Consider the following 26,207-nt stretch of genomic DNA (forward strand, 5'->3'; position numbering starts at 1 on the left):
TTTTTCCCTACCCCTACAGGTACTTGTTGTTAATGCACAAGGTGACGTCACCCGTGTCAGCACACGCGGCAAGGAGGTCGTGATGAAGGGGACACTCAGCCAGTACTTCAAGCTTGGCCAGGAGGGAAAATACCGCGTCTATCATAACCAGTACAGTTCCAACACTGTGGCCCTCAACAAGCACCAGCACAGAGAGGCAAGTAGCAAGATAAGATGTTGTTTTTGCCATTTGCATTTTCAGAAATATTCTAACATTAAATTAGAGCTGCAGGATGGCTGAGTGGATTATAGTCCCTTCTGGGTTTTAATTTCTCCACATGTTTGCGAGGGTTTCTCCCATTACAGTATTATAAAAACATCCAAGTCACATGGATTGGTGATTATAAATTGTTGAACAGAATTCTAAACAGATGGGGCACTAACAAAAATGATATGAAGTTGACAGTGAAATGTCAGCGGTCTTTCAGATGCTTAAACTTAATCCCTGAGTAAAACTGGCTTTATTTGTCTTTCCATCAGGACCATGACAAGAGGCGACATCTCTCCCACAAGTTCTGCATGACACCAGCAGGAGAGTTTAAGTGGAACGGGTCTATTCATGGCTCTAAGGTTCTGACCATCTCCACACTGAGACTCACCATCATCCAGCTGGAGAACAGCGTTCCAGCACCGTTCATGCATCCTAACTGGGCCTCACACAGGTACGGAGTCAGGCAGCGTGATGAGGACATTATGTATTACAGTTCTGATGTTTGTGTCTTATGTGTAAATTAAAAAAAAAAAAACGCCAGAATTGAGACACTTCTTCCAAAAGTAAGAGCGCACTGTGTTTTAGTTTGAAATGCTGAAAGTGTCTTTGCTTGTTTTGCAGGACCAATTGGATCAAAGCAGTTCAGATGTGCAGTAAGGCCAGAGAGTTTGCACTGGCTCTGGCCATCCTAGAGTGTGCCATCAAACCTGTGGCCATGCTGCCTGTCTGGAAGGACTCACTGGGCCATACCAGGTACTCATATAGTCTATATACAATGCCATCCACACATCCAGTTTAAATGCAAGATATTCAAATACTTAAAAAACAGATAAAAACTCAAACAAGCATTCACCATGTACACAGGGAGTGTGTGGTTAGTTCAGCAGGCAGAGACGATCATAACCAGATCAGATCAAAAGGCCCACCCTCGCTGTGAGGCATAATATTTAGACTGCAAGTCCACTACCAGTGCCACCCACCTCTGCCTCTACTACTGCTTCAATGCCACAACGCCCCTTTTAAAGAAGTGATTGTCTAAGATTTCAAAAGCTTAGGATCAGAGTGTGTGTATGTGTGTGCGAGTGAACTGTGAGCAGAGTAAGAGAGGGCTTTTTAGCAACTGGTAGGACAAGTATGTGTGTTTCTTCTCACCTTTAATCAGGGCTTTAATCATACTTTTACATTACTCAAGAAGCTTTCAGATGTTTATAAACACTAAATTCTAAGAAAAATAATTATTCACATAAGATATTTTTTCAAATAGCTAAATAGTGACCAGTCACCTAGTACATGTCTTCTTCATGACCAGTCTTCTTAGAAGTCGAATCAGTCAACTAAAAGAAAATGTTTTCAGGTTAAACCGCATGACATCTATGGAGCGTGAGGAGAAGGAGAAAGTGAAGAAGAGGGAGAAGAAGCTGGAGGATGAAGAGACAATGCAACAGGCCACCTGGGTCAAGTACACCTTTCCAATTAAACACCAGGTAGGTCACATACGTTCTCACAAGTTCTGGCTTTTCAACCGCTTATTTAGAACCTGGTACAAGATGAATTTGTCATTCATGCACACAAAGAGCAGCCTCTTGCAGTCACGTATACATACTAAACATGTCAGATTGAGACTGGACCACCATCGCTGGCCACAAAGACGTCTGCCCTGCCCTGTCATTTGACTGCATGCTTGACATTTTTTCTTGTCATCACAACCTTGGTTTATGCCCAACATAAAGTAATCCACTCCTCACTTAAATGAGCATTGCACAGCAGATGACTCACAGACGCTGGGATGTCTCATGCACCACACTAGTGATGTCCATGACGAAAGAAGCAAGTAAGTGTGGCTGCCACTTTTTAGATGCACAACTGAATGAGGGGTGATTTGATAAAATACCACTGTTGAGTCTGTTCTAGTGCTGTTGTCTGACCAACACAGCATGAAACTCTACTGACAATGGGATGATGGCAATGATGTTTCAGTCTAATCAAGACTGAGACTTAACTGCCTGGAAAATTGAGGCACTGCTGTGGGAAACACTGGTGTGTATGGTTTGCGTATGTGAGTGACCATCAAGGGTTCTTTGAGGCAGCAAGTTGAGCTCTGCTGTGAGTCATTTCCCTCAGCAATTAGTGACCAGTGTGTGAATAACCTCTAAACTTTTAATCTCTCTTAATGCCTCTGCTCTCTCCTTTCCCACCCCTTTTTTCTGTCTCCCAATTCACTTTTCTCTGTTTGAACCTTTCATCTCTTTTGTTTCTTTATCCCTCCTTTTCTTCATTGGTCTTCTACTTTCTTGTCTTATTTGAAGGTGTGGAAGCAGAAAGGAGAGGAGTATCGCGTTACGGGCTATGGGGGCTGGAGTTGGATCAGTAAGACTTATGTGCAGCGTTTTGTCCCCAGGCTTCCAGGCAACACCAACGCCAACTACCGCAAAGAACTGGAAGGTCTGGAATGGGAGACTCTGGGGCCTAAAATGTGGTTTTCTCTAATTTAGTCTTTTTGACTCTGAGAGTGAATTAGTCTTTCGTTCAGCAATCTCAACGATGTCACTGTGTGTGTTGGCATCCAGTAAATTAACCCTCTCTTTTGATGTGTCTGCGGATGTGAAAGGGCCAATCCGAGAACTCACAAATAGTTCAGATTCTTGTTTATTTATACTGATAGTTTATGTTCTTGTTTATCCTTTTACCTTTAATAGCTACTAATTATTTCAAATCTTCAGCTAAGCTGCAGTTTAAGTGCAGTGTCAAAAACACACCTTTATGTTGTGGAAGCTGGAGATTGCATGATGAGTTGGAAAGTATCGACATTTGGGATATTGTGCATCCCTGTTGTTTATATTTGTAATAATTTATGGGTTGTGTTCCGAAACAGCCTGATTAAAAGCATCTGTCTGTTTTGAAGCACATTAAAAAACTAAACATTTACTGTCTTTGTGTTTTCCAAAGATGCAAAACTTGGCAAGAAATGTACCCTGTTGGACTTGAGTCGACGTCCCAGCGTAGCTGCACCAGAAGCTCAGGGAGCTGCTGTTTTAAGCAGTGAGGCAAAAGATCAAGAGTCCTCTGGCCTCTCCAAGCCTGCAACAGATCACCCGACGTCTGTTGATGATTTGGAGTCCAATGAGAGGATGGAAGAGGAAAAGAAAGAAGGGGTGGATGAGAAAGAAAAATCTGAGGAACTGTCAGCAGATGAATCGCCTGTGAAGATGGAGGTGGACGTCACAGACTCACGATCAGATGAAGAGCAAAGTATGACAGAGTGCGACTTAGTGTCGAATAGCGTTGTATGCAATTGCATGTGGTGCATGAGTTGTGCTTCATTTTAAACTTGAACATGTTTTATGAATACAAAATTTACTTTGAGCTTTTTTTTGACAGATATTGTGAAGAAGTATCACAGTTTTATATCAGTGTAGATTAAAGTCTGAATTAACTTTCTCTCCAGGGTCCAGTATTCAGGAGGAGAAGGCTTCCATGAAGGAGGAGCCTACAGATGACCCTACACGACCCTTTAACTACGATGTAGTGGATGTCAGCAAGGGTTTCCTCACCCGCATTGCCTACAAGAAGAAAGTCAAGTCCTCCAAGCTGGACAGCCTGCTGGAGCGACGAGTGAAGCAGCACATTATTGAAGAGAGGCAGAGGCAGCAGGTGACTGCCTCCAACCCTCAGACTCCTACGCCAGTTTCATCCACTTCACACCCCGTTCCAAGCACTCCAGTCCGGCCGCGGTCACCACTCAAGCCCCAGACTTTCTCTCAGAAACAGCTTGCACTTGGTGGCGCCGTGAAAGTGGAGGAGAAATCTTCCACAACACAAACTCCAGGGCCAGGAAAAGTTGGAGGACGAGAGGTCGAAGGGGAGAGTCAGGCTGAACTCTGTAAAACTACAGATGAGACTGTATCTCCTCCTCTTCCTTCTCCTGCTCCAGACTCCACACCCAAAGACAGTTGCAGTACAGGTACAGGTGAAGATTCAGCTTCACCACAAAACCAAACTCCCTCCATGCCACAGGTATTGGAGGCAGACTTAGTGGAAAGGACTACGGGGCCAAAAGAAACTAATACAGACAGTTCGGGCCAAGAGGGCGTTTCACTGTCTGATGTACATGAAACAACAGCAGGGGGGATTCATGGCTCTTTAGAGCGACAAACAACCAGTGTGCCGTCACATGTTGCTAAGGCTGAATATATTGAAAACACAGGGTCTAAGGTACCCAACTTGAAATTGGACTCTCTAAGGACATCTCCAAGTGTTCTTGACCAAATAAGCAGTCAAAACACATCTCCTTCTAAATGTATTCAGCAAAACACAGAAACTTTAAGCTCAGCGCGTTCGGGTACAGAGGAAAATGGCACGGGGCCAGAAGAGAACCAAGGAGTTATTAAAGGCATTGGACAAAGTAGAACTGAAGACAATAGCACTCCCGAGCCCGTTTCTCCTCTCCCTCAGGTAAATGGTAATGATGGCTCGGGGAGTGAAAGCATGTTGACTAACTCTGTAATGAGCTCAAATAATGGTGTGCTTACCAACAGTCCTCAGCCCAAGGTAAACAGTATTGGTAAAGTTGAAGAACAAGGGCTTGTTGTCTCGTTGAAGGACAGCACGCAGGTAAAGTCTTTAGTGAACGGAGATTTGGCCCCTGTGAATGACTGTACAGAGGTTGGGGGGAAGGAACCAAGCCTAGCTTCTAAGGTAGAGGTAGAACGTAGGACAACGGTATTAGACCAGGACTACACACCTCCGCTGAAGATAACGAGGCTGGAGAACAACATAGAGGCACTTGGAGCTAATAATGAGAGCACTCGACAACACAGCAGCACGTCACCATTTCAGTCTGAGGAGACTAAACCTAGTCCCGTGATCAAGATCATCAGAATGGCTCCGTCTCCCATACCTTCAGCAGAAGAGTCCAGTCTAAGCGACGACTTCACGGAGGAGAATAGTAACAGTGGGACGACAGAGCCGCTCAAGACCATCATCACCCAGGTAACCACAACCTCCACAACCACCACGACAGTAGTTTCCACAGAGATGAGGATAGCCAAAGTGCCCCCGAATGCATCTGGAGCGGTGTCGACGACAGAAAACAGCGCGGTGTCCACCCTCACCACCATGACCAAAACAACTGTGACCAAAATCTGTTCCCCTGGGCACGATGGTCAGTCGGAGGACAGCCAGAGTGAAATAGTGACACAAGAACAGAAGACAACGCACTCAGCCTCTATGAGTAAGTCAGCGACTGACGCCAGAGGTAGAACCTCAGTGTCAACTGTTGCTGTGAGCCTCGTGGACTCATCATCGACAAAGGGCCGTGTCCGCCTCCTCAAGTTCTCCCGCACCAAGAAGACACGCTCAGACACCGCCCTTCCTTCTTACCGCAAGTTTGTCACCAAGAGCAACCGCAAGAGTATTTTTGTACTGCCACATGACGACTTGAAGGTGCTGGCGAGGCGAGGCGGATTCCGTGAGGTGTCCATATTTAACTACAATGCCAAGCCAGCACTGGACATCTGGCCTTATCCTTCACCCAGGCCCACGTTTGGCATCACCTGGAGGTAAACTCACTTATCTTATTTCCCTACATGTATTTTACACTGTATGAACACCGAATTCTAAAAAATTTAATGCAGTCACATGTGTATCTTGGGCCATTACAATGCAGATACCTTAAAATCAGGGAAAACAGATGCATTCCAACTTTAGCGGTGGTTGCTTTGATCATGGAGATGTGAGTGATGGCTGGTTTGAACACACTCTTGGTCAGCTCTAGTGTTTCTCTGGTGGTCCAGAGGCAGCGTCAGATGTCTCTGCATTGCCTGAGCCACCAGGTTGACTGTGTTCCTCTCTCAAAAAACTTAAAGTGCATCTTCTCGCAACATTGTCTCGTGCAACAAAAAGCAAACAACCTTTTTACACAGATCTAACACCACAACTAGACATGATTAATTAAGGGACATTATTTCAACCTTAAATGTAAAGTTTATTTTCTAATACCTGATAGGGTCTGAGTCAGTGTGGGCTTCAATACATTGAATTTTTTTCATTGCAAGTTTTCATTCTTTCTTTCTCCTAGGTTTCTCCCCTTGTACTGACTTAACACATAATCATACAGTGTATTCACTGACAGAGTCGCTGGTTAAGGAGCATTTTTCCATGGTGAAATTCATCCTTAGCATTTGATCCATCTTTGCTCTTTCAGTGGTCAGTGGGAAACTCAAGTTTTGAGGCTAGCGTGTTGTTCAAGGGCACCTGCTGTGGTTTATCTGATACCTAACACATATGCTACTTTGTGCATGTGGGGGGGAAAAAACTACCAAAGGAAACCAATGCAAATAAAGAGCACATGCAATGATGATGGTCCTAACATCAACACTGTGGATCGTGTATACTTAGACATACAAAACTGTACTTCAAATAAAGATGGAAATTCCAACACAGAAAGCCCAAATCTAATTAACATAAGACTAAAGTTTTAGTCAGTCAGATGTGATTTGTAGCCAATGACTCCCCAAAAAATATTCATTAAAAATCACGCAAGGGCAGCACTCCAAATTTACTTTTAATTAAAAGTTATGGCTAAACTAGAATTCAGTTATACCCTTACTTTTTTAAAAGGCCACTTCAGAGTAAAATATTTCACAAACCAACTGAATCAGAGGACACCCCCTGTGTTTTGGGGGAATTAAAAAAAGATTTATAATTTGTAGCGGAGCACACAGCCAGAGAGTGTATCCAGTCTTTAAGAGAATTTTTTTTTGCCACATGTTCATCAAGGATTTGTGTGTTCAGTGTCAAAGTACAGTGTGTGTGATGTCTGGATACTGTGAAATGGAAATCAAAACATATGGCTGCTGTGGTTTGTAGTCGTAAGAGCAGGATTATCCACATTTACCGTATGTTTTCATGTTCCGTTCTGCCCGATGCTTATTGATTTCCTGGGTGACATAAAGCCTGAGAAGTTGCTTAATTTGAAATGTTTGACAATGTTTTACAACCACAAACACGTCTATAACAGTTTGTGATGTTTACACAAGACATCAGAGGCGACAAGGCCAACACTATGTCCCTTCAGCATCCACCTTTAAACCCTCTCCTGGTTTTGTGCCATGCCTTGTTGATTTGTTGTTCTCTAAGTCTCTCTTCCTGTCTGCTGTTTGCAGCTTTGGCCCTGAGCGATGTTGTGGCTCTGAGCCTAGTGTCACACGCATTATTTTAACCGGACCTCAGGGTTCCAAAGCCTTCATGAATCATCCGGCGGACAAGTGTCAGGATGTTCACTTTATGCAGTGACCCAGCCCTGCAACCCAGGGATAGTTTCCCGCCTGTGGTTACACATGGGAAAGGGAATATCCACCAAACCCCAATACACACATAGCCTTGTGCTGATGTTTTTCTAGATGTTCAAGATGTTTTAAGATGAGTGCCAAGTTCATTGTCGGAACAGCAGTCATGGTCATAATGATGCACGGAGGGAATATTCCTTCTAAGAGACATTTTTCATTGATGGATGACATCCTGTCATTTTATTATAGACTCAGAGCAGTCTGTTACACCCAAAATTGTGAATTAAAAAGGACCAAATGAAATATGCGCAAGCTCCAACTTTGAACTTTGTGAGTTAAAACTGTTGTTTTATGTGCTTTTGTAGTCCGAGATAAAATCTATCCCTCGACCAAATTAGCCTATGAAGTGATTTATTAACAATGGCAGTCGGTTGTTGTATTTCTTTCATGGAAATGGTCATGAGGGGATAGCAACATCACCCAAACCTCAGTCTGTTTTAACTCTGCTTCTTCCTGTTCCATGATCGCGTTGCAATGTGTTTTCTGTAACACTGAGCGAGTCATTAGCGGTCAGTTGCCCTGCACTAATAAACTGCATGACACCGGGGCAGTGGGGACCGCCAGTAACCCCTCAGCTCATAGCTGTAGGACAACTATTATTTCTGTCAGACGTTTCCATATCCCCATTTAAATATAACATTTTCAACAGAATTTACACAACAGACATTTTCCAGGAAATTCTTTCTGTCAAGCTTTTTTTCAGGCTATGTTTAGGTGCAAAGTTGTAATCGACACACAATATTTGGACAACATTAAACCGTTTATATACATGACTAATAATTGGGGTTGTGTTGTAGGTATCGCCTGCAGACAGTGAAGTCTTTGGCTGGTGTGAGCCTGATGCTGAGGCTCCTGTGGGCGTCTCTAAGATGGGACGACATGGCTGTCAAACCATCCGCTGCTGTCGGCACCACACGCACAGGTATAACCCCCCTATTTTCCCAAACCATCTAACCCCCACCCAATAAAAATGTCCTGGGAGGAGAGAACTGCTCAAATGGGAGGTTTTTTTAGGGAATTAAAGGGAAATTTCAGGCTACAGTGTCATCCCTACAGGCAGCTTTGCATCTTAGTTTAGGTACATCAGAAGTGCTTGCTTTTGCCACTGACAGGCTAGGAAGTTCGCTGCATAGATCAGCCTCTCATTGGGCTGAACGAGCCACCCGCTGAAGTCCCGCCCTGCCACCTCCGGTTGTGTAGCAGTTTTCAACACGTCCTTTACTAACTTTTGCGGTGTTTGATCTTGTGGGGATGTAGCCATTTTTCTGCCATGGTTCGCGTCCTGTAGGTGATATTTTTGTGGGTGTGTTACACCAAAACCTGTTTCCCCTGGCAATATTTTTGCAAGCGCACCGTTGCTGTGGCACCGCCAAGAACGATTGTGATTGGTTGAAAGAAATAAAAAAAAAAGCCGGGGCGTTTTTTTCTCCAATCTTAAAGTGAGAGTCGGCCCAGCCAGACCTTTCTTATCTTGAGAAAGGTCTGGTGAGTGAGACTACTGACAGGCTGACAACATTACGTTAAAGACCCTACAGAGAATTGAAATATTTTGCTTACCTTTCCCTGGTTCTTGTGACCATGAAGAAGTCTTTTTTTGAATTGTTGTGAGAGGTGACTTGTCACAGGAAAACAAGGGTTGAAACATTAATGAGGGTTGGAGAGACGAGTGTGTTGTGTTGGAGAACAGATAGTGTAGCTTAGTGTTATCTCTCAGTTTTTCAGTGTCATGGCTAAATATTTGGCTCATTTTGACAATGTGGAACACTCTACAGGATTTCAGAACGAAACTTCCTTCAGCAAGTCTTGGTTATTCTTGGTTATACACATTTATGGATTAGATCAGCAAATGGTTAAGAACAATGTTTCATTTCTCTGTAGGATCCTGTCATTGCAGCCTGCTTGACTGCCGGGGCTGCAGCAGTTTCTCTCAATACTGAACCACTTTCAAAAAATGTTGCTTCTTTTCGTCACTTGAAAGAAAAAGAAAAATAGAAAAACATGGGTAAATAGGGACCAGGTAAAAAAATACCAAAGTTTTCCTGTAATTGTGCTCTTTGGGAAAAAAAGTATATAAGATGTAGAAATTATTATTTTTCCTGTAAGATTTGACTGTCCTCCTTATCCCCATGTTGGCCCAGAGAAACATGTAAAAATGTTTGTCTTGAAAGACAGCCTTCAGTGTCATGTGGGTGTCACTGTGTTTATGTTGGAGTGCGTTTCCTCCATCTTCTCGGGCTCTCCTCCTCATCACCATACCAACCCAGCCCTATCCCCACTCATTGCTACAGAGACATCAGATACTGAAATCACCACCACCGAGATCATCAAGCGCCGTGACGTGGGACCCTACGGCATTCGCTCCGAGTACTGCATCCGCAAAATCATCTGTCCGCTCGGAGTGCCAGAGACGCCGAAAGGTTAGACGCACTTTTTTTTTCCTGACACTGAAGAGAGAGTTAAGGTGGCCCGTGATCAATTAAAATGGAAGATTTAGACTAACAAGACAAAAATGGATGAACTCATGTGACTATTTTTAGCCATCAGTTGTACTGCTTTTTTTGTGTTGCAATGTTAAAAAAATGACACAATAACTTTAATGATCTGTTACTGATGCACCATCCCAGAAACCCACACCCCTCAGAGGAAGGGGCTGCGTTCCAGTGCCTTGCGCCCTAAGAAGCCTGAGCCTGCCAAGCAGACAGGCCCAGTGGTGATCGAGACCTGGGTGCCTGAGGAGGAGCTGGACCTGTGGGAGATCAGAGCCTTCTCAGAAAGGTCAGAGGGTCAAGCATGGAGAGTGTTTCAGGCAGATGCACAAAATGTTTTTAATCCATGATATTTTCCTTTCATCGACGTAACATCTACGTTTTAGGATGTGTGGAACGATTGTCGAATATTTTAAATTTGTAGAACCTAACTTTGTTTATTTTCAACCGTTTGCTGAGATGTAAGCTTGGGGCTCTTTTTTCTTTTACAGGGTGGAGAAAGAGAAAGCTCAGGCTGCAGAGCAGGCCAAGGTGCGTGCAGTTCAGTTTAGTCACTTTTCCATTGAATGTTCCATTTCTTGAAAGGCTCATTGATCTTGAAAGAGATTATTAAAGAAAGCCTTTTTGAAAATGTGTTCCAACAGAGGCTTGTGTTTTACTTTTATTGGAGGAAAAGGTGCATGTAACAGAAAACACTTCTAAAGCTGCGTTCAGACCTTACGTTAGCGAGAACTTTGTAGGTAAAACTTGTAGCAGTGTGAACTGGCCTCTCTCAGTTTGACTCAAGCCGGCAGGTGGTGTCGCCTGTGACTCAGCTTGGCAAGTCACTAGTGGCTGGTTTTAGAATGTAAGGCACGTCACCTGTTTCAACAGCCAATCAGCTTGGAGCATTGTCAGCTGGTTAAGTCGGTTACAAATTGTTAGCTTGTTAAAATGACAACGTTTTTGACGTAGAAAGGAGAGAAACTCATCAGTTTGTTTGAGGAAGAGCAGTCTATATTACACAAGGCTTAACATTTACGTAAATAAAATCACGACATAAATTTGCATAAGCCCCCCAGGTATTCCATTGAAGCATGGCTCCAAATTTTCAACTCTCATTTTTGAGAAGATGCTATAAATTATACCCAGCTTACTAGAAAAAAAAGCCTGAAAAGATGTAAGTTAGAATTTAGATATAGAGAGTTTTCTTTATGGAGACGATACACTGTCTTCTCTAGTCCCATTGGTGTAAATTGGCAAGTCCCATAGCGTTGCAGAACGGTGCATTTCAAGTAGGTGCAAGTTTCAACACGTCTCATTGCGAGTCTTTGGTCTGAACTTGGCTGAAAGAAGACACTGTTTGATTACTGGGATGTAGACACACTTGCTCTTTTTCAAAGAAAATGAGTGAAAGGTGGCCCAAGCCAACAGACTGCTGATGGTATCATTTGGCCAGGCAGAAAACGCACAGACATCCCTGTCTATACCAAGCTATACCACTGTATCAGCTCACTTCTACTCGACAGATTTAATGTGTTGGCAGTTCTTTTGAATACTTCTGTCATTGGTTTCTATGTTAATGTACTGACTGACTTTTATACCATCTCAGAAACGTCTGGAGCAGAAACCCGGCTCAGTCACAGCCACCCCAGCAGGGACTCCCGCAACACCCGTCGCCACGCCCAAAGTAATCGTCGGCTCAATCTCAGGCCAGGGCACCCCCAGCACCAAGGTGGTACTGTCCACCAAGATGGGCACCCCCGTCACATTCCAGCAGAACAAGAACTTCCAGCAGTCGTTCGCCACCTGGGTCAAGCAGGGTCAAAGCACACAAGGTACTTTATACAGTAGTGTAACTAAAAGCCAGTTTGCTGTCCTTGAGTCTGGTGGAGCTGCAAGGAAGCACAGTGTAATCTTTGTTTTTACCTAAACTGAGGGGCAGAGCATGTCACAACAAATCACTAGACATGTGTTCACAAGAGAGACGCTATTCACCCTTGAAGTTGACATTGAGGTATAGTCTGTAATATATCTGTAACTCAAGATGTTTTCCTGGATTGGTTGTAATGAACTAGTCAGTACTGACATGTTTCTACAACAAAGTGTGAAGCTTCCTGAAAATCTGGTTTTCTTTTTCATGCATATGATCGTGTTTTAAGCCTGTTGATTTGCCGTGGGGGATATCGAAGTTTATTAAAAATTGTAATGATATTGGATTTAAAATAGTAACAGTATTTATCGTAATATTTTGTTTGTTTGTTTGCTTCATTAGGAGCGGGCACGGAGACCTCCGTAGCCTCGTCTGGTGGGCACACCTTCCAGATTACAGGAACCTCAGTGGGCGGAAAGGTGGTGACCACCAAGTTACCGCTGCCCGCCAACAGCAAGATCGTCACAGTCAACGTGCCAACTTCACAAGGAGGTACGGCGGGTTTTAATAAGTCATACCTCTGAGGCAGACGGAGGGCACAAATTACATTTATTCAGTGTGTAGACGTTTCTTCTTTCCATCCACCACAGTTTGGGGATGCATGTATGTTTGTGTTTTCATTGCTTCACCTCGGACCCACAGCTGAGACGTTTCAAAGGTGTCAGAGGAGCCAAATTAGATCTGGCTCATTAATTGGATGCCATTGTAAGCAATTTAACATGCCAACCACGCGCACAGCGCTGTAGAAGTACTGAGCCTGTCTTCACTCATTTCAAATGTTACTGGTGCCAGCGACCGCAGGCCCAAATATTTTGAAGTCTCCCTATTAGACACAAATTAGACATTCCTCTGTCCTTGATTGCCACTGTCAGTGAGCCAAGGACACAAGTAGACGGTCGGTTTAAAGGGCCACATCTTAGCAGAACTATGGGGCTCAAGTGTTCAGCCTTATTAAATTTTTTTTTTTTTTTTAATTTTACATACTTTATTAATCCCCAAGGGGAAATTCAATTTTTTCACTCTGTTGTCAATTACACACAGGTCCGAACACAAACAGGACCTATACATGCACTAAGTGGAGAGATGTCAGAGTGGGCTGCCCATGACAGGCGCTCAGAGCGGTTGGGGGGTTCGGTGCCTTGCTCAGGAGCACCTCGGCAGTGCCCAGGAGGTGAACTGGCACCTCTCCAGCTACCAGTCCACGCTCCATATTTTGGTCCGGACGGGGACTTGAACTGGCGACCCTCCGGTTCCCAACCCAAGTCCCTATGGACTGAGCTACTGCCGCCCCAAACACACTGGCCTCACTGAATCAGTCACACAGCTGTCACAGTTAGTTTGGCCATGGTGTTAATGCAGCCATATTTTTCTTTACATGCTTGAAATCAGGCACTTCATTTAGCCAGGTTCAGACCTCAGAATTATCACTCACGTTCCCGATTAGTTCAGTGATTCCCTGTTAGCTTTAATTTGCGAGTTTGTCCTTTAGTGATGTTGTAGATTCATCCTAAAACATTTTGTTTTATTGAATATATTGTAGCACTTCTGATGGCCTTATTGCATGTCAAAATAAGCAACCAATCAGAGCCGAGGAGTCTGTACTGCAGCTGTCAACTGTGTCAATCACAGCTAAACAGTACACTAAAATATGTTTCTGAAAACATTTGAGGTGAAAAATAGGCAATCCAATTACAGGATCTTGATTCATATCTGAGCAGAGCTGCCTAGTTTGACAGTTTGGCAGCAGTTCACGAGCAGTGATTGACTGTGCCACAGTAGATTGCAAATGCCATTAGATGCATATCTGAATCGTCATTGCAGCCAAGGAATGACTCTAAGAGAAAAAAGTTGTACTTTTTAACCATGGAAAATCACAAATTAAAGCTTTTAAACCAAATTCTTCACAACCGGAAATGCTCCAGCAGGAATATGATCCGAATTCAAGGACATCAGCAACCAAGTTTATGTTTCCCTGACGCTGACATGTAGCCGCAAGTAAGGGTGTATTTAATATAAACACTTGCAATGACATGCATGGAGCAGGTAACCATATAAAGTAATCCATCACAAGCTACAGAAAAGCAGCTTGTGATGGAAAGCAAAATACAGAGAAGCATAAAAGGTCCTCTTTAAGCTTTTTGTTCCATCTGTTTCCAGCTGCACAAATGTAAAAGGTGCGACCATTTCAGAAGGAGTCAGCTACTCGCTGTGTTTTGTGCTACTGTAGCAGCGTGGTCTGCACCAGCCCCATTGTGGTGCCCGCCATGTGCCAACCTCATGCGTCAGCAGCTTAGTTTGGAGTGGCACATCATGTCTGGCTGTGTCCCGTCGGCATGGTAATCTAATAGAAAGCTGTTATTTTGGTTGGATGGTTTTTGGGATGGTAGACTTGTGTAGTCTGAAGTTCTAAATTCAGCCCTGCAGATTCAGGATTGTACTATCTTAAGAGAGGTGCTTTTCAACTTTTGGCAGCGTCAATATTGACACCGCAGGGATGAGACGATGGTTTGTACTGAGCACCACCTGGCCTGTCTGTGGTCCTGTCAAATTACTGGATGATGGATATTGCTCAACACTCGGTAGAGGTGGTCTGTCATGTTGACGTGTTCCATTTAAAGCTGCTGACAGCTCTCATGTGGGTTACAGAGGTCAGATTCAGCTTTCTTTAAATCAATTACTGGACTACATGCTGCGTGCACAGGATGATTTTGAAATTCAAATGTGGCATTTGAACCAGAACAACATCCGATAGGAGAGGTTAGTCTGGAAATTTAGGAACCTTTCTAAGCTGTACCCACAGATCAGCCAACTGATTTGGATTCACAGGTTTAAACTCTTTTACAGCTTTAACAACAAGTCAGTTTTATCCTTTATGAAAAGCTGAGTAACAGAAAAATGTGGAGAGAACTGAAGATATGTTAATTTTTAAACATGATGCAATAATGATGGCACTAAAAATAGCATCTCAGTATACAGTAAATGTATCATTTAATACAGACTTGCTTAAATAAATCTTTGCATTCATCAGATGAAGAGAATGATTTTCACCGAGCATACAAAGAAAGTGATTTTTCTTCCCTTTGAAGTTACCATGAAGGAGAAACTAAGTTCAGGTGGAGTGTAACCATTTAATGGACATGTGTATTTATCCAGCATGACTGTTGGGCGCCCTGTTTGTTTTGGAAGGGCTTAAGGAAGTTAGGCAGGAAAACAAGTTTACCCTGAGGTCTGCTTCCCAGACAGGTAGGCCTCTATAGCGGGATTCCATTTTTCTTTTTTTCCCTCCGTCTTTTTGAATAAAAGTGGACCTCTCTACTCACCGGAGTCCCAACTCCCCGACCTCTCCAAACAGCCAGCCCATAGAAAAGCGTGTTTGATGTGTGTGACTAGAGCAGCTACTCCCCTGGTCTTACGACCGGTTTTAACGTTCCTGTTTGAAGAGGGAAACCCTTGATGTATAGGTTTACCTGCTCGGTTGTGGTTGAAAAACCGCAGCGAGAAGGCAGCAGGAGGAAAAAGAGCGACACTCTCATGGTTTCCATTTCTGCCATTGGCTTCACGTGAGCTCATTAAGGCACAGAGCCTGGCGAACAAATATGAAACGCTCCCTTTGTCAGGTTAAAGTTAAAAAGTAGGATCTGAACTCATGCATAATTTATCAGGGGGGTTCAGGTATGTTGGGGAAAACCCAACTAAGCTTTCAGTGAGCCTTTGAAGATTTTGTTTACCTGCTCAACTAATATTTACCGTTGCTGTGATCAAAAGCTGGCCATCGAGCAAGGAGAGAAGCCCACAAATAATGTATTGAGTTGTATCAATGCAGGACTTCTGTACAACTGCTCGCTTGTGACACGCGAACATGTAGCCGCTGCTTCACATCAGTAATTGTATTACGATGTTTAAGCTTTTTCAAACGTGCTGGTGGATGTGTTTGATGTAGTAAAAGGCAGGTATTTGACTTGTAAACATCATTGATCTCTAAAAATATAAGCTTACAAGCAGTCCTGTGAGAATACAATTAAAATTGTATCTTTAAACCACACGTCTGTTTGTTTAAACTACCCTCGTAGATAAACTGTCCCTTCCTTGCAGCATTTTTCTCTCTGTCTCTTACTTAACTTCACTTTAAGTTTTTCCTTGTCATTTCCTCATCTTTCCACCAGTTATGTTCTTGTCTTGACTGATAATTAAAATTGACAGGCTGCTTCCTGGGAAACCTTGACTTCGCCCCACCCCTCTCCTCATGCCTCTCTCTTCTCATTTGTTCACTCTGGTATCTTTCTGTTTCTCTTTTCTCTGCAGGTGTGGTTCAGCAGAAAGTGCTGGGTATCATTCCCTCCAGCACAGCAGGCGGTGCTCAGACCTACACCACATTCCAGCCCCGCACCACCACGCTCAACATCAGGCCCAATACCCCAGGCTCCCAGCAACAGGTACAACCGCCTTCTCCCTGCTCTGAAGTCATTATAGAGTTGTTTTGACTTAGTGTGTTCATCCCTTATGTGATCACAGCTGTAGTCTGTACATTATCTGCTTTCTGCTTTGTTTCGTTTTCATTGAATTTTCTACTATGTTTGTAAAAAAGCTCTCACATTACTGATTTTGTAGCCTGTGCTGTTGGTACTTTTTAAACTTTATAGAGCTGGTTATATCTCCATTTTCTCTGTACATAATTTTCTAGAATATAATGAATAATTTTTCATCAGCTCCAGGTGCGCCCCTCTGCACCTTTTCAGACGCTGGGTTGAAGCAAACAATTAATAATATCTTCATGAATATATCCTTTTAGGTACTGGCAGCTGGTGGTCAGATCCGTCCAGGCATGACAGTGATCCGAACACCGATCCAGCAGACAGGACCAATGGGAAAGACGATACTCCGAACACCCCTCATGGTCCAACAAGGTAATGCACTCTTTGTGAGAGTTTGACTTCTTTTCAGTTGGAAAACCTTAAAGAAATACTGCACACTGCAGGGTGGTGCCCGCCCACATCTCCTGGAAGATTTCAATGGAAAAATTCCAGTCAAATATCATCTGTTTTTATTGAGCTTAAAAAGCAATTGATAGGCAGGCTATATGAAGTATGACATCATCATGGCATGTAGATTCATATTTTTTTCTTTTGATTTATAATCCAAATTGAATAGACTTACATATATGGTAATGCTATTTTAAAACTGGATAGATATGACGCTAGCCTACGTTTCTTGGTGCAACACACAAATGCAAAGAATTTCCTTCAGCTTTAGACCTACATTTTATCAGATAAAATCAAAAAGAATAAAAACTATTTGAATAAAAAATACATGTAGGCCTATCTGGCTCACAACATTTTAACTACGGCATGCGGCAGTTGACTTGAAATAATTTCCATTCGCTATAGGCCTTTTCTCCTATTATCTCCATTATGACCAGAAGACATTTAAATATGTCAGACTGCGACAGATTTTCCCTATTAAAAAAACTGATAATGTAAACCCTTGCACACTGGCAGCAGGTCTAGAAACAACCTAAAATGGGACTGTTTCATGCCCTCTTTGTAAATCAGTGCATGGGCGGGTGTCTGTGAGTGTGTAATCTCCCTCCTCTTGCTAAATTCTGAAACTACAACAGCTGTCCGGAGCAGATTGGGGACCTTTAATGTCTGCACATATGAAACTCTAGTTAAAAGTACTATCTTTATTCACCTTTCTCTTCCAGGTCAGGGTGGACAGCAAGTGGTGACGCAGATCATTCGTGGCCAGGCAGTTTCCACAGCAATATCTGGTGCCAGCCCTGTCGCCACGGTTACCGGCCAGGGGGCAGCCAGCCCCACCACGGCTGGACAGGCGGCAGGCCAAACACCACCCGGCACCCCGCGGGCGCAGGGGCAAGGCCAGGTTAAACTCACCCTGGCGCAGCTCACCCAGCTCACACAGGTTAGTGAAGGACAGCGAAAATTCCCAGATGTCTTGTGTCACACTGCCCAGATAGCAATGAAATTTGATTTAAAATAAAGGATACCATGGCCTGTAACTTGTTATACAAATTATTTGATCATATCAGACATGTACACTCCTGGACAGTCTTAGTGTAAGATTTGTACACAGTATTTCTCCACATGTTTTCCTTTAATTACAGTAAGAGGAAAAAGACATTCAAATGGGGAAGTATTCAGATTAATTCATTGATCTTTCAAAGATATGAACTATAACAAGTATTATTTTAGCCTCAGCATGAAAGGATGATTATAAATTGTGTGGACGTCCATGTCTCCACAGAAATGGAACACGTATGATCTTAATTTTGAAATGTCGAGGCTACTTAGGTTCTCGGGAGTTCAGTTTTAAAAATTTCTACCAAAACAATTTTGCTTTTAAAAGTCAAAGACCCCAGTATCAAATATACGGTTTAATGGGCTTTATAACCACATCCCAGCAACAGTTCATGACCCAGCTCAAGTTCTCTTAGAGGACAAAGGGAAACTCTCCAAAAGCTTGTGAGCGACAGAGCCCCCCGTCTGTGGTGGAGCCAACAGCTACAAACACTTTTACCAATCTGAAACAAGGTTTGAGACTTTGTGGGGGAAAATGGGATAACTATCATTCATTTATGCTTTGGATAATGGGATGTATCCACCTTTTATTACCAAAGGCAGTTTCATTTGTATTAAGACTGGAAGGTACAGTGTGACTCACCTACTCCTCTCTACCTCTCGTAGAAGCAGCAGGCTGGGTCAGGTGTGGATCGGCAGGCTGGTGTCAGTGGTACCCAGCAGGCTCTGACGGTGATGGTTCAGGGACAGGGCCAGACCACCGGCCAGCTGCAGGTCATACCTCACGGGGTCACCGTCATCCCAGGACCCGGTCAGCAGCTAATGCAGGCAGCGCTGCCCAACGGCCAGGTGCAGCGCTTCCTCTTCACCCCTTTGGCCTCAGCTGCCACACCCACATCAAGCACAGGTACAAGAAACAAGCACTGATCACTGGACAGACAAACTCTCAAACTGCAGACAATGAGGGCGACATTTTAACGATGACATTCTCCTGCTCACCTCTGACCCTCTATCTCTCTTTTTCTCCAGCCACCACAGTCCCAGGCCAGCCCAACTCCACCTCCACAAAGACCCCAGCCCAGCCCGCCCAGCAGGCTGCCGCCCCCGTCCAGGCAGGCGCGATCCCCTTAGCCACCACCAGCACCCCTTCGTCGGCCACCCCGCAGGGCCAGCTACCCCCTCAGACGCAGGCTCACATGCCCATTCAGTCTCCCACCTCGCTGCAGGTGAAAACGCAGGGAGGAACTGCCCAGCTGCAGCTGCAGCAGACGCCCCAGCTCATCAGTATGTCTGGACTGCAGCAGCAGGTACAGGTATGATTAGCAAAGAGACACTATGATACATTGTCAGCTACGAAGTCACTCCACTTCCCAAAACGACTGTAGCTCAGATGACCTTGAACAACTTAGCAACTGCTCAGGTGATGCCACATAGAGTCCGGCAGACTTCAAACTATAAAACCTAGGTCATGCTATGAACTGCTAATTTAATAGATCCAGCTATTCTTAAGGTGGCGCCCTTTTAAATGAAAGGTGACATTAGGCTGACAGTGTGATCTAACTAATCCAAAACAACCCTGGTTGTCTTTTCAGCTTTGTTAAATTTGTGTATCTTCTGTGTTGTGACTGCAGGTGTTGGCGCAGCTGCAGGCCCAGCAGGGTGGAGGCTCACTGCCACAGCACATCAAACTGCAGCTTCCTATCCAGATACAACAGACCGGCACCACCTCAGCTCAGGGAGGACAGGTAGTGCAGCAAGCCTTCGAAACCAGACCCTAACTTAGATCACCTTCAAAGGACTTTGTTTAAGGGTTTTGGTCCTTTTAGGAAAACAAATCAGAAAATGTTCTGTGCACTGTTTCACACATTTAGACAGAGTAATCCAAACTGTATACCTCCTCACACCATGCTGTCTGCACAGATTGGGAACGTAGTGACCATCCAGGCAGCTTCTGTCCAGGAGCAGCTGCAGAGAATCCAGCAGCTCAGAGAACAGCAACAGCAGAAGAAGAGACAAGCCGCAGAGGCCAAGAGAGAGCAAGCTCTCAACGCAGCCAGCCAGAGCGACATCATTCAGAAACAGGTGTGTGTGTATGTCTGTGTGTGTGTGTGTGTGTCTGTGTGAGCTTGCTCAGGCGCCCATCGGAGCCAGGCCATCCGTCTCTGTCCAAGGCTCACTCTCTTCCTGCCATCAGTACATAAACAGTCACCATCCTCCAACCCTCCACTAAGGCTGCGTTTGTTTTTACAGCTCAGGCCCTGTCTCTGTTTGTTGAGCTTAATTCCACTGCTACTACTGTGTGCTTATGTGTGTGTGTTTTCACCTGTCCCTGTGTGTATTTGACACACTATACTGTCTGGTCCATTGCTGTAGATATTTGTAGTACACATTAAACATCACTAAATACACAAAGGGTTGTCACAAAGTCCAGGTGATTGTATGTTTTTGTTTCATTTTGTACTTTTGCCACTCTTTTTTTCTGCTTCACTGTAGCAGTTTCCTCTCACACCATAAATATCTTTGCTCTTGCTTAACATGTAGTTTGTTCTGACATCTTCCTGCGGGGTGTGTTTCAGGTGGTGATGAAGCAAAACGCTGTGATCGAGCACCTGAAGCAGAAGAAGACAATGACGCCTGCAGAGAGAGAAGAGAATCAGAGGTTTGTGTCCAGAAGTTGTCACTCTGTGTGTGTTGGGTTGGTTCTGTAAGAGAGATTATAGGTATGATATTTTGCATGCATTCAAAGGTGTCATTTCAAGAAGGAAAAGAGCATGCACACCATAGACATGGAAAGTAGCACAGAAATTATGTTTAGAGTCATAATCTGTAGGACACTTATTCTTCGTTCAGTTCTTATGTACCCATGTTCTGATCATATGGATCTCACGTGGGCCGCCTGTACACTGTCCTCTCCCCTCTTCCATTTGACTGTTATCCAAACACCACGTTGGGAGGTACTACACAGCGTGGGAACTTTTGGGTGTGTAACCACCAACAGCTGCATGCACTCACTGTGACCCTACAAGCACGAACACAAAGATGTATAAATGAGAGGAGTTGCACAATAAAATCACACAAGGCCCCTCAAACCTTACACCAATTTGTAGGGATGCAGCACTATATTATAAAAAGTCTATTAGCTTGGCATCATTTGCCAAATAATTCAAGTGGAAACAGACAACATTTTCCTCCCTAGTGTTTCCAAGTGGTATTGTTGGCACCAGGTTGTCTCAAAAACAACTGGATTGCTTTCTCATTTTTTCAAAGCCTAGCAACTATCACAGTTTCCCAAAATTACTTCAGTTGTTCCAGTGTCTGCATTTCCACTACTGGGGATAGTAAAGATGCAAAGTCCTTACAGTGATACTCTTTGGTAAATGGGGATAGCTACCGATAGCTACTGGGGAAAACAAAAGTGCTGTCCTCCTCCTGTTTTAATTGTGCAGTGGTTGAGGCACTTCTTTTGTGTCATAAATTGAACCTACATTTTCCCAGAATATTGTACCCGGTGGCAGACAGCACTGCACAATAAAAGTGAGATTAAAGTGATGGTGTCATTATTCAGTAGCCATTGCATTTGCAGTTAGCATTTATTACATAATGATAAGTTAAAGCAAAACCTTGTCTGTTTCCACTGTAAGATAAAAAAAAAAAAAAAGCAGCTTCCCTCTGAGTACATACGGTGTACATACGGTGGAGTGGGATTTGTGGGTTTCAGTTTATAAACACAAAATTCAAAGTTGGCCACTCCTCCCTGGCTTCTCCTGGACACATGCTTATGATCTGGAATGTTGCTATAACGTTTTTATAGAGTCCCGCCCTCACACCATATGCGCTGATATTGGCAGGTGACCAAAGGTTGATGCCCAGAAGCATCCTGAATACAGCAAAATAAAAGAAACAGACACTGCCAGGCCTCAAACACATCTAGTGGATCATATGATGATTGTGCTGGATTATTTTCATATGATTGTATAGATTGCTTTTAGGAAAATCCTCCTCATTCTGCCTTTGAGCTGTTATCACTCCACTGACAAGTACTACTGTTGGTGTACTGACACTGCTTTGTCAAGACCAGTTGTTATTTCCTGAAGGCCAGGTACTGTAGCGCCCAAGAGACTTTCTAACTCTCTTAAGACCCACTGTGTCAAAATTTTATGTTCACCTACTTTTAACCTTGAAAAAGGCGCATTTTTTCTGCAGTATTGATCCACCGGTACCAGCTGTGCTTTCACTCTCTCCCTTATTGTTAATATTTACTAAAGTCATTCGGCCGTTCTCTGCTACTAACAAAGAAAGGAAAAGTCGTTGTTGTCATGTTATAGCCGTGTGCCATGTCAATTTTTCCCTGTGTTACCGAAAATGATATGAAATATTGATATGATATTTTTCAAGGTATAATATCAAAGTTAGAAGTTGTAGTATTGTGACACTACTAAGTAAAGTTGGGACCACTACAACCATCAAAACAAAAACACAATCTGTATAATAGAAGTCTTAGTAGTGGATTGTTTAGAAAGGCTTCCCTCCTGTTTTATATGTCGTAGGTAGAGTATACTCTGACCCACAGTTAACCCTGACAACCATGTGTTTATGTCCACAGACGGTGTGTCAACACTGTACCCATTCACACAAACCTGAAATACCAAACCCAGACTACCGTGACATCACTACAGCAGCTCTGTCTGTTGTCTGTCTCTCCACTTATTTTTCATCCTTTTTTCCATTTCTTCATGTCATCCTTCTTTCTCTCGCTTTTCCTTCAGAACACGGCTCGGTCAGTAACAACCTGGAACTCTGACATCAGCATGCGTGTGTTTGTGTGTACTGTTTCGTTAGCCTCCTCCACTTTCACGCTGCATTTGCAGTGTGTACTTCAGTGGACACGCTTTAGGAACCGCGGCCCATCTCTGACCTCAGCAGCCAGCGTGTTTGTGCGTTATTCACACAAACGTGCACTGAACACAGCCTTCTGGCGCTGAACATGAACCAACAGTTTTCTATGTTAGTTGTGAATGTTAGCGAACACAAGTGAACATACAGGAGCCACAGAGCCATGAAATATCTTGATTTACTGTAATATACTGACGTCTAGTTTCGTCAAATGTTTGTGAAGAGTTTCTACAGTATCGTCCAATTTTTTTTTTCTCTTCTAAATTGCTTGATATTTCTTGTAGTTTCCTTTTTGATTTGCAGGAAGTTGTGTCATCACACAGTATAGGACTCTACACACTCTACACGCTTTGAATCCCCATGGGCATTTTACTTTGCTTGAATTTGTACACATGACCTTTCTTCCTCCCTTTCCCATGTTTACATGAGCGGTGTGGCTTCTCAGTCGTCATCTATCTGCCCATCTCTCACCATACCTCTCTTCCAACCCTCACGTCCACTCCCATGCTACTGAAGCACAGAGTCTCATACAAATAAACACTGGACAACCAAACATCCCTCTAACATCTGTGAGACACGTGGCCCAGTAACTCTGACTGCTTGGTTCTCACAGGGAGGATGACACAACGGCATCGCTTTTAGGTTCAGTGACTGAAAAGGCTATGTTGTGTAATTATGTGACTGGTCTGTCAAGTCTGCAGCCAGTTGCAACTGTTTTTTTGGAAGCTACACCATCTATTCCCTCTGCATGTCGACGCAGTACTTTTGGAAGTTGTTGGGAAAAGCAGTTCAATTTTTATTTCAGCCCTTGTTTGCTAGTTCACATCAGAGAAGGGAAAGATTTCGAGGCAGATAGGGATGGGATATAAGAAAAGTCTCAGTCAAACCCTGGACTTTGTAGTTAAATAGTTTACTCACCAGAATACCTCAAGGACATGCATTGAGAGAAATACCTCCATTGTTCATTGACACACACCGCCATTGCGTACATGTGGAAAGTTTCAATGTTCGCGTTTTTGAAGTAGCCAATAGCTGTGCAGGTCTCACTCGCTGAAACATTGAGGCATTGTTTGGATTAATACTCCATCCTGCCCACTGGTGTATCAGAGGGATAACTTTCTTCCTCTGTGACTTCGACTGTACTGACTTTCTGAATTCAAGATTCAGATATGTGATAATCCTTTCCCTCCCTGCTCTTTCATCCGCCTCTCTCAGCAGGAGTATTATGTGCAGTTTATGCCTTAAAAATACCCTGAATGGGCCACAGCCCTTTTTCACATGGGTCCTCATTAGACTGGATATTTCTTGACCTGTGTTTGAAGGCGAGACTATACGTACATTACTGTATTATAGGAGCTGTTCATTCGCAATATACAGCGCTCCATTATTCTTGACAATATGCATTTATGGTCCTATAACTTTTCAAAGGTCAGGAGGACATAAGTCTGTAATTAATTCCTTTCCCATCGTCCTTTCTCCTGTCTGTGTCTGTCCAGGATGATTGTATGCAACCAGGTAATGAAGTACATCCTAGACCGGATAGACAAGGATGAGAGGCAGGCGGCCAAGAGGAGGAAGAAGGAGGAGGTGGTCGAGGCAAAAAGGAGGTTGGCCAACGCCAGCAAGCTCTCCTCGCTTCTTTACCGGCACAAAGAGAGCCTCAAGATGGAGATCCTGAAGAAGCGGGCGCTTCTCGACAAGGAGCTGCAGCTAGAGGCCCAGGTACGAAGGCAGGGAGAGAGGTAGCAGAAAAATAAGGAGCGTAATCTGTGTTCATTCAAATATCATCCAACTTATACATTTTCAAAACAAGCAGCTACAAAAACAGTAAGGAGAAGAATGCATAAAGCTTCACACACTCAGCATGCTCCTTTGAAACATTGTTAATCATAAATGACAGAATCTAAATTTTAAACATGCAGTCCACCCCTTTTTAACCCCATCTGTCCTGTCCTGACACTCCTCAGGAGGAGCTAAAGAGGGACCTGTTGCGGATGCGAAGGGAGAAAGAGAGAGCTCAGGCTGCAGCCCAACAGGCTGCCCAGGCTGCAGCCGCCGCCGCCGCTGCCGCCCACAACCAGCAACAGCATACTCTGGCACACACGCATGGCATCACCTCTCAGCACCACCTCACCATGAGCGTCACCTCCACACACAAAAGGAAACGGGAAGAGGAGAGGGAGACGGCGACGTCAGCCAAGTCTAAGAAAAAGAAGATGATCTCGACAACAAGCACCAAGGAGAGCAAAAAGGATACCAAGCTCTACTGCATCTGCAAGACGCCCTACGACGAGACCAAGTATGATGATGCTCTCTGGAGTACTCTCTAATTAATATACTATTGACCCAGATGGTAGGTGTGGTAGTAGTAAGCCAATAAAAAACTGACTTAAATAGAGAATTCCTCAGTAACGAAAATGTAATGGCCCCAAGTTTTGGTCCCTGCCTACCAGAAAGTCCCAGCTTCTAAAGTTGTATTTTGCAGTGGTCCAGAAACTATAAGGGTAGAATTTACTGTCAAACACAAGCCTCCAGATTGCAGCAAGTGTAGCACATTCATTCAGCCTGTAAGCAAGCACTGGGTGTAGAATCAATATTAGGATGAGGGATGGAATTCCGTTCAAAGTTGATGTTTAAACGTCACCTATGCAGCCACTTCCTGACTAGTAAAAACAGGGGAAAAAAAGTGAAAACTATTTGCTAAATGCATCAATGCAGTCACGTACCAGAGGACAAACACCCCCAAAAAACACAGTTTATTCCTGCATCTTGCCTTTCTGTCAGTCTGTTCCTTTTTTTAACTTCACTTCACACATCACACAAAGAAAAGTACAAATGTAGTGGAAACATAAACATAAAAACGAGTGTAATCTATTACATGACAACCTGATTTAAAACTAATGTTTTAAAAACCAGAATAAAGTTTGTTATATTTATTGACAAACTGTACACTAGTCGGTGTCTCCTGCAGTTAGACAAAGTGACAACACTTTTTGTATCCTTTTTCTCTCCGAAGGTTTTACATTGGCTGCGACCTGTGCACCAACTGGTATCACGGAGACTGTGTGGGCATCACGGAGAAGGAGGCCAAGAAGATGGACGACTACATCTGTGTGGAGTGTAAACGAGGTCAGGAAGGCAGCACAGAGGAGCTGTACTGCATCTGTCAGACGCCGTACGACGAGTCCCAGTAAGGAGCTGCATGAGCATGTGTTTGTGTTTGTGTGCCTTATGCTGTGTTCACATGAGAGGCGATACAGCAACACGCTGCAAATCATTTTTGGT

At 43.8% G+C, this 26,207-nt stretch overlaps 1 protein-coding gene across 7 annotated transcripts in view; it reads left to right on the forward strand.

Moving 5' to 3' along the window:
• Positions 1-26,207, forward strand: part of LOC126389719 (nucleosome-remodeling factor subunit BPTF-like) — a 55,551-nt gene that overhangs the window by 16,642 nt on the left and 12,702 nt on the right. For 6 of the 7 annotated variants that reach the window (XR_007569893.1, XM_050043535.1, XM_050043536.1 and 3 more), the window contains 24 exons: positions 20-196; positions 520-701; positions 872-1,003; positions 1,605-1,734; positions 2,557-2,692; positions 3,197-3,499; positions 3,696-5,808; positions 8,394-8,518; positions 9,885-10,013; positions 10,221-10,371; positions 10,574-10,613; positions 11,674-11,899; positions 12,337-12,486; positions 16,297-16,427; positions 16,784-16,898; positions 17,696-17,913; positions 18,696-18,936; positions 19,059-19,342; positions 19,661-19,774; positions 19,950-20,111; positions 20,606-20,688; positions 24,419-24,644; positions 24,890-25,221; positions 25,939-26,112. Coding sequence is in view for 6 of the 7 variants with exons in the window: in XM_050043535.1 (XP_049899492.1) it covers positions 20-196; positions 520-701; positions 872-1,003; positions 1,605-1,734; positions 2,557-2,692; positions 3,197-3,499; positions 3,696-5,808; positions 8,394-8,518; positions 9,885-10,013; positions 10,221-10,371; positions 10,574-10,613; positions 11,674-11,899; positions 12,337-12,486; positions 16,297-16,427; positions 16,784-16,898; positions 17,696-17,913; positions 18,696-18,936; positions 19,059-19,342; positions 19,661-19,774; positions 19,950-20,111; positions 20,606-20,688; positions 24,419-24,644; positions 24,890-25,221; positions 25,939-26,112 (6,074 nt within the window). In the remaining variant the exon portion in view is untranslated. The remainder of the gene's footprint in view (positions 1-19; positions 197-519; positions 702-871; positions 1,004-1,604; positions 1,735-2,556; positions 2,693-3,196; positions 3,500-3,695; positions 5,809-8,393; positions 8,519-9,884; positions 10,014-10,220; positions 10,372-10,573; positions 10,614-11,673; positions 11,900-12,336; positions 12,487-16,296; positions 16,428-16,783; positions 16,899-17,695; positions 17,914-18,695; positions 18,937-19,058; positions 19,343-19,660; positions 19,775-19,949; positions 20,112-20,605; positions 20,689-24,418; positions 24,645-24,889; positions 25,222-25,938; positions 26,113-26,207) is intronic. The other variant, XM_050043537.1, reaches the window with a different exon arrangement.

The sequence above is a fragment of the Epinephelus moara genome, chromosome 5 (assembly GCF_006386435.1).
Source record: "Epinephelus moara isolate mb chromosome 5, YSFRI_EMoa_1.0, whole genome shotgun sequence".
NCBI classification, from domain to species: domain Eukaryota; kingdom Metazoa; phylum Chordata; class Actinopteri; order Perciformes; family Serranidae; genus Epinephelus; species Epinephelus moara.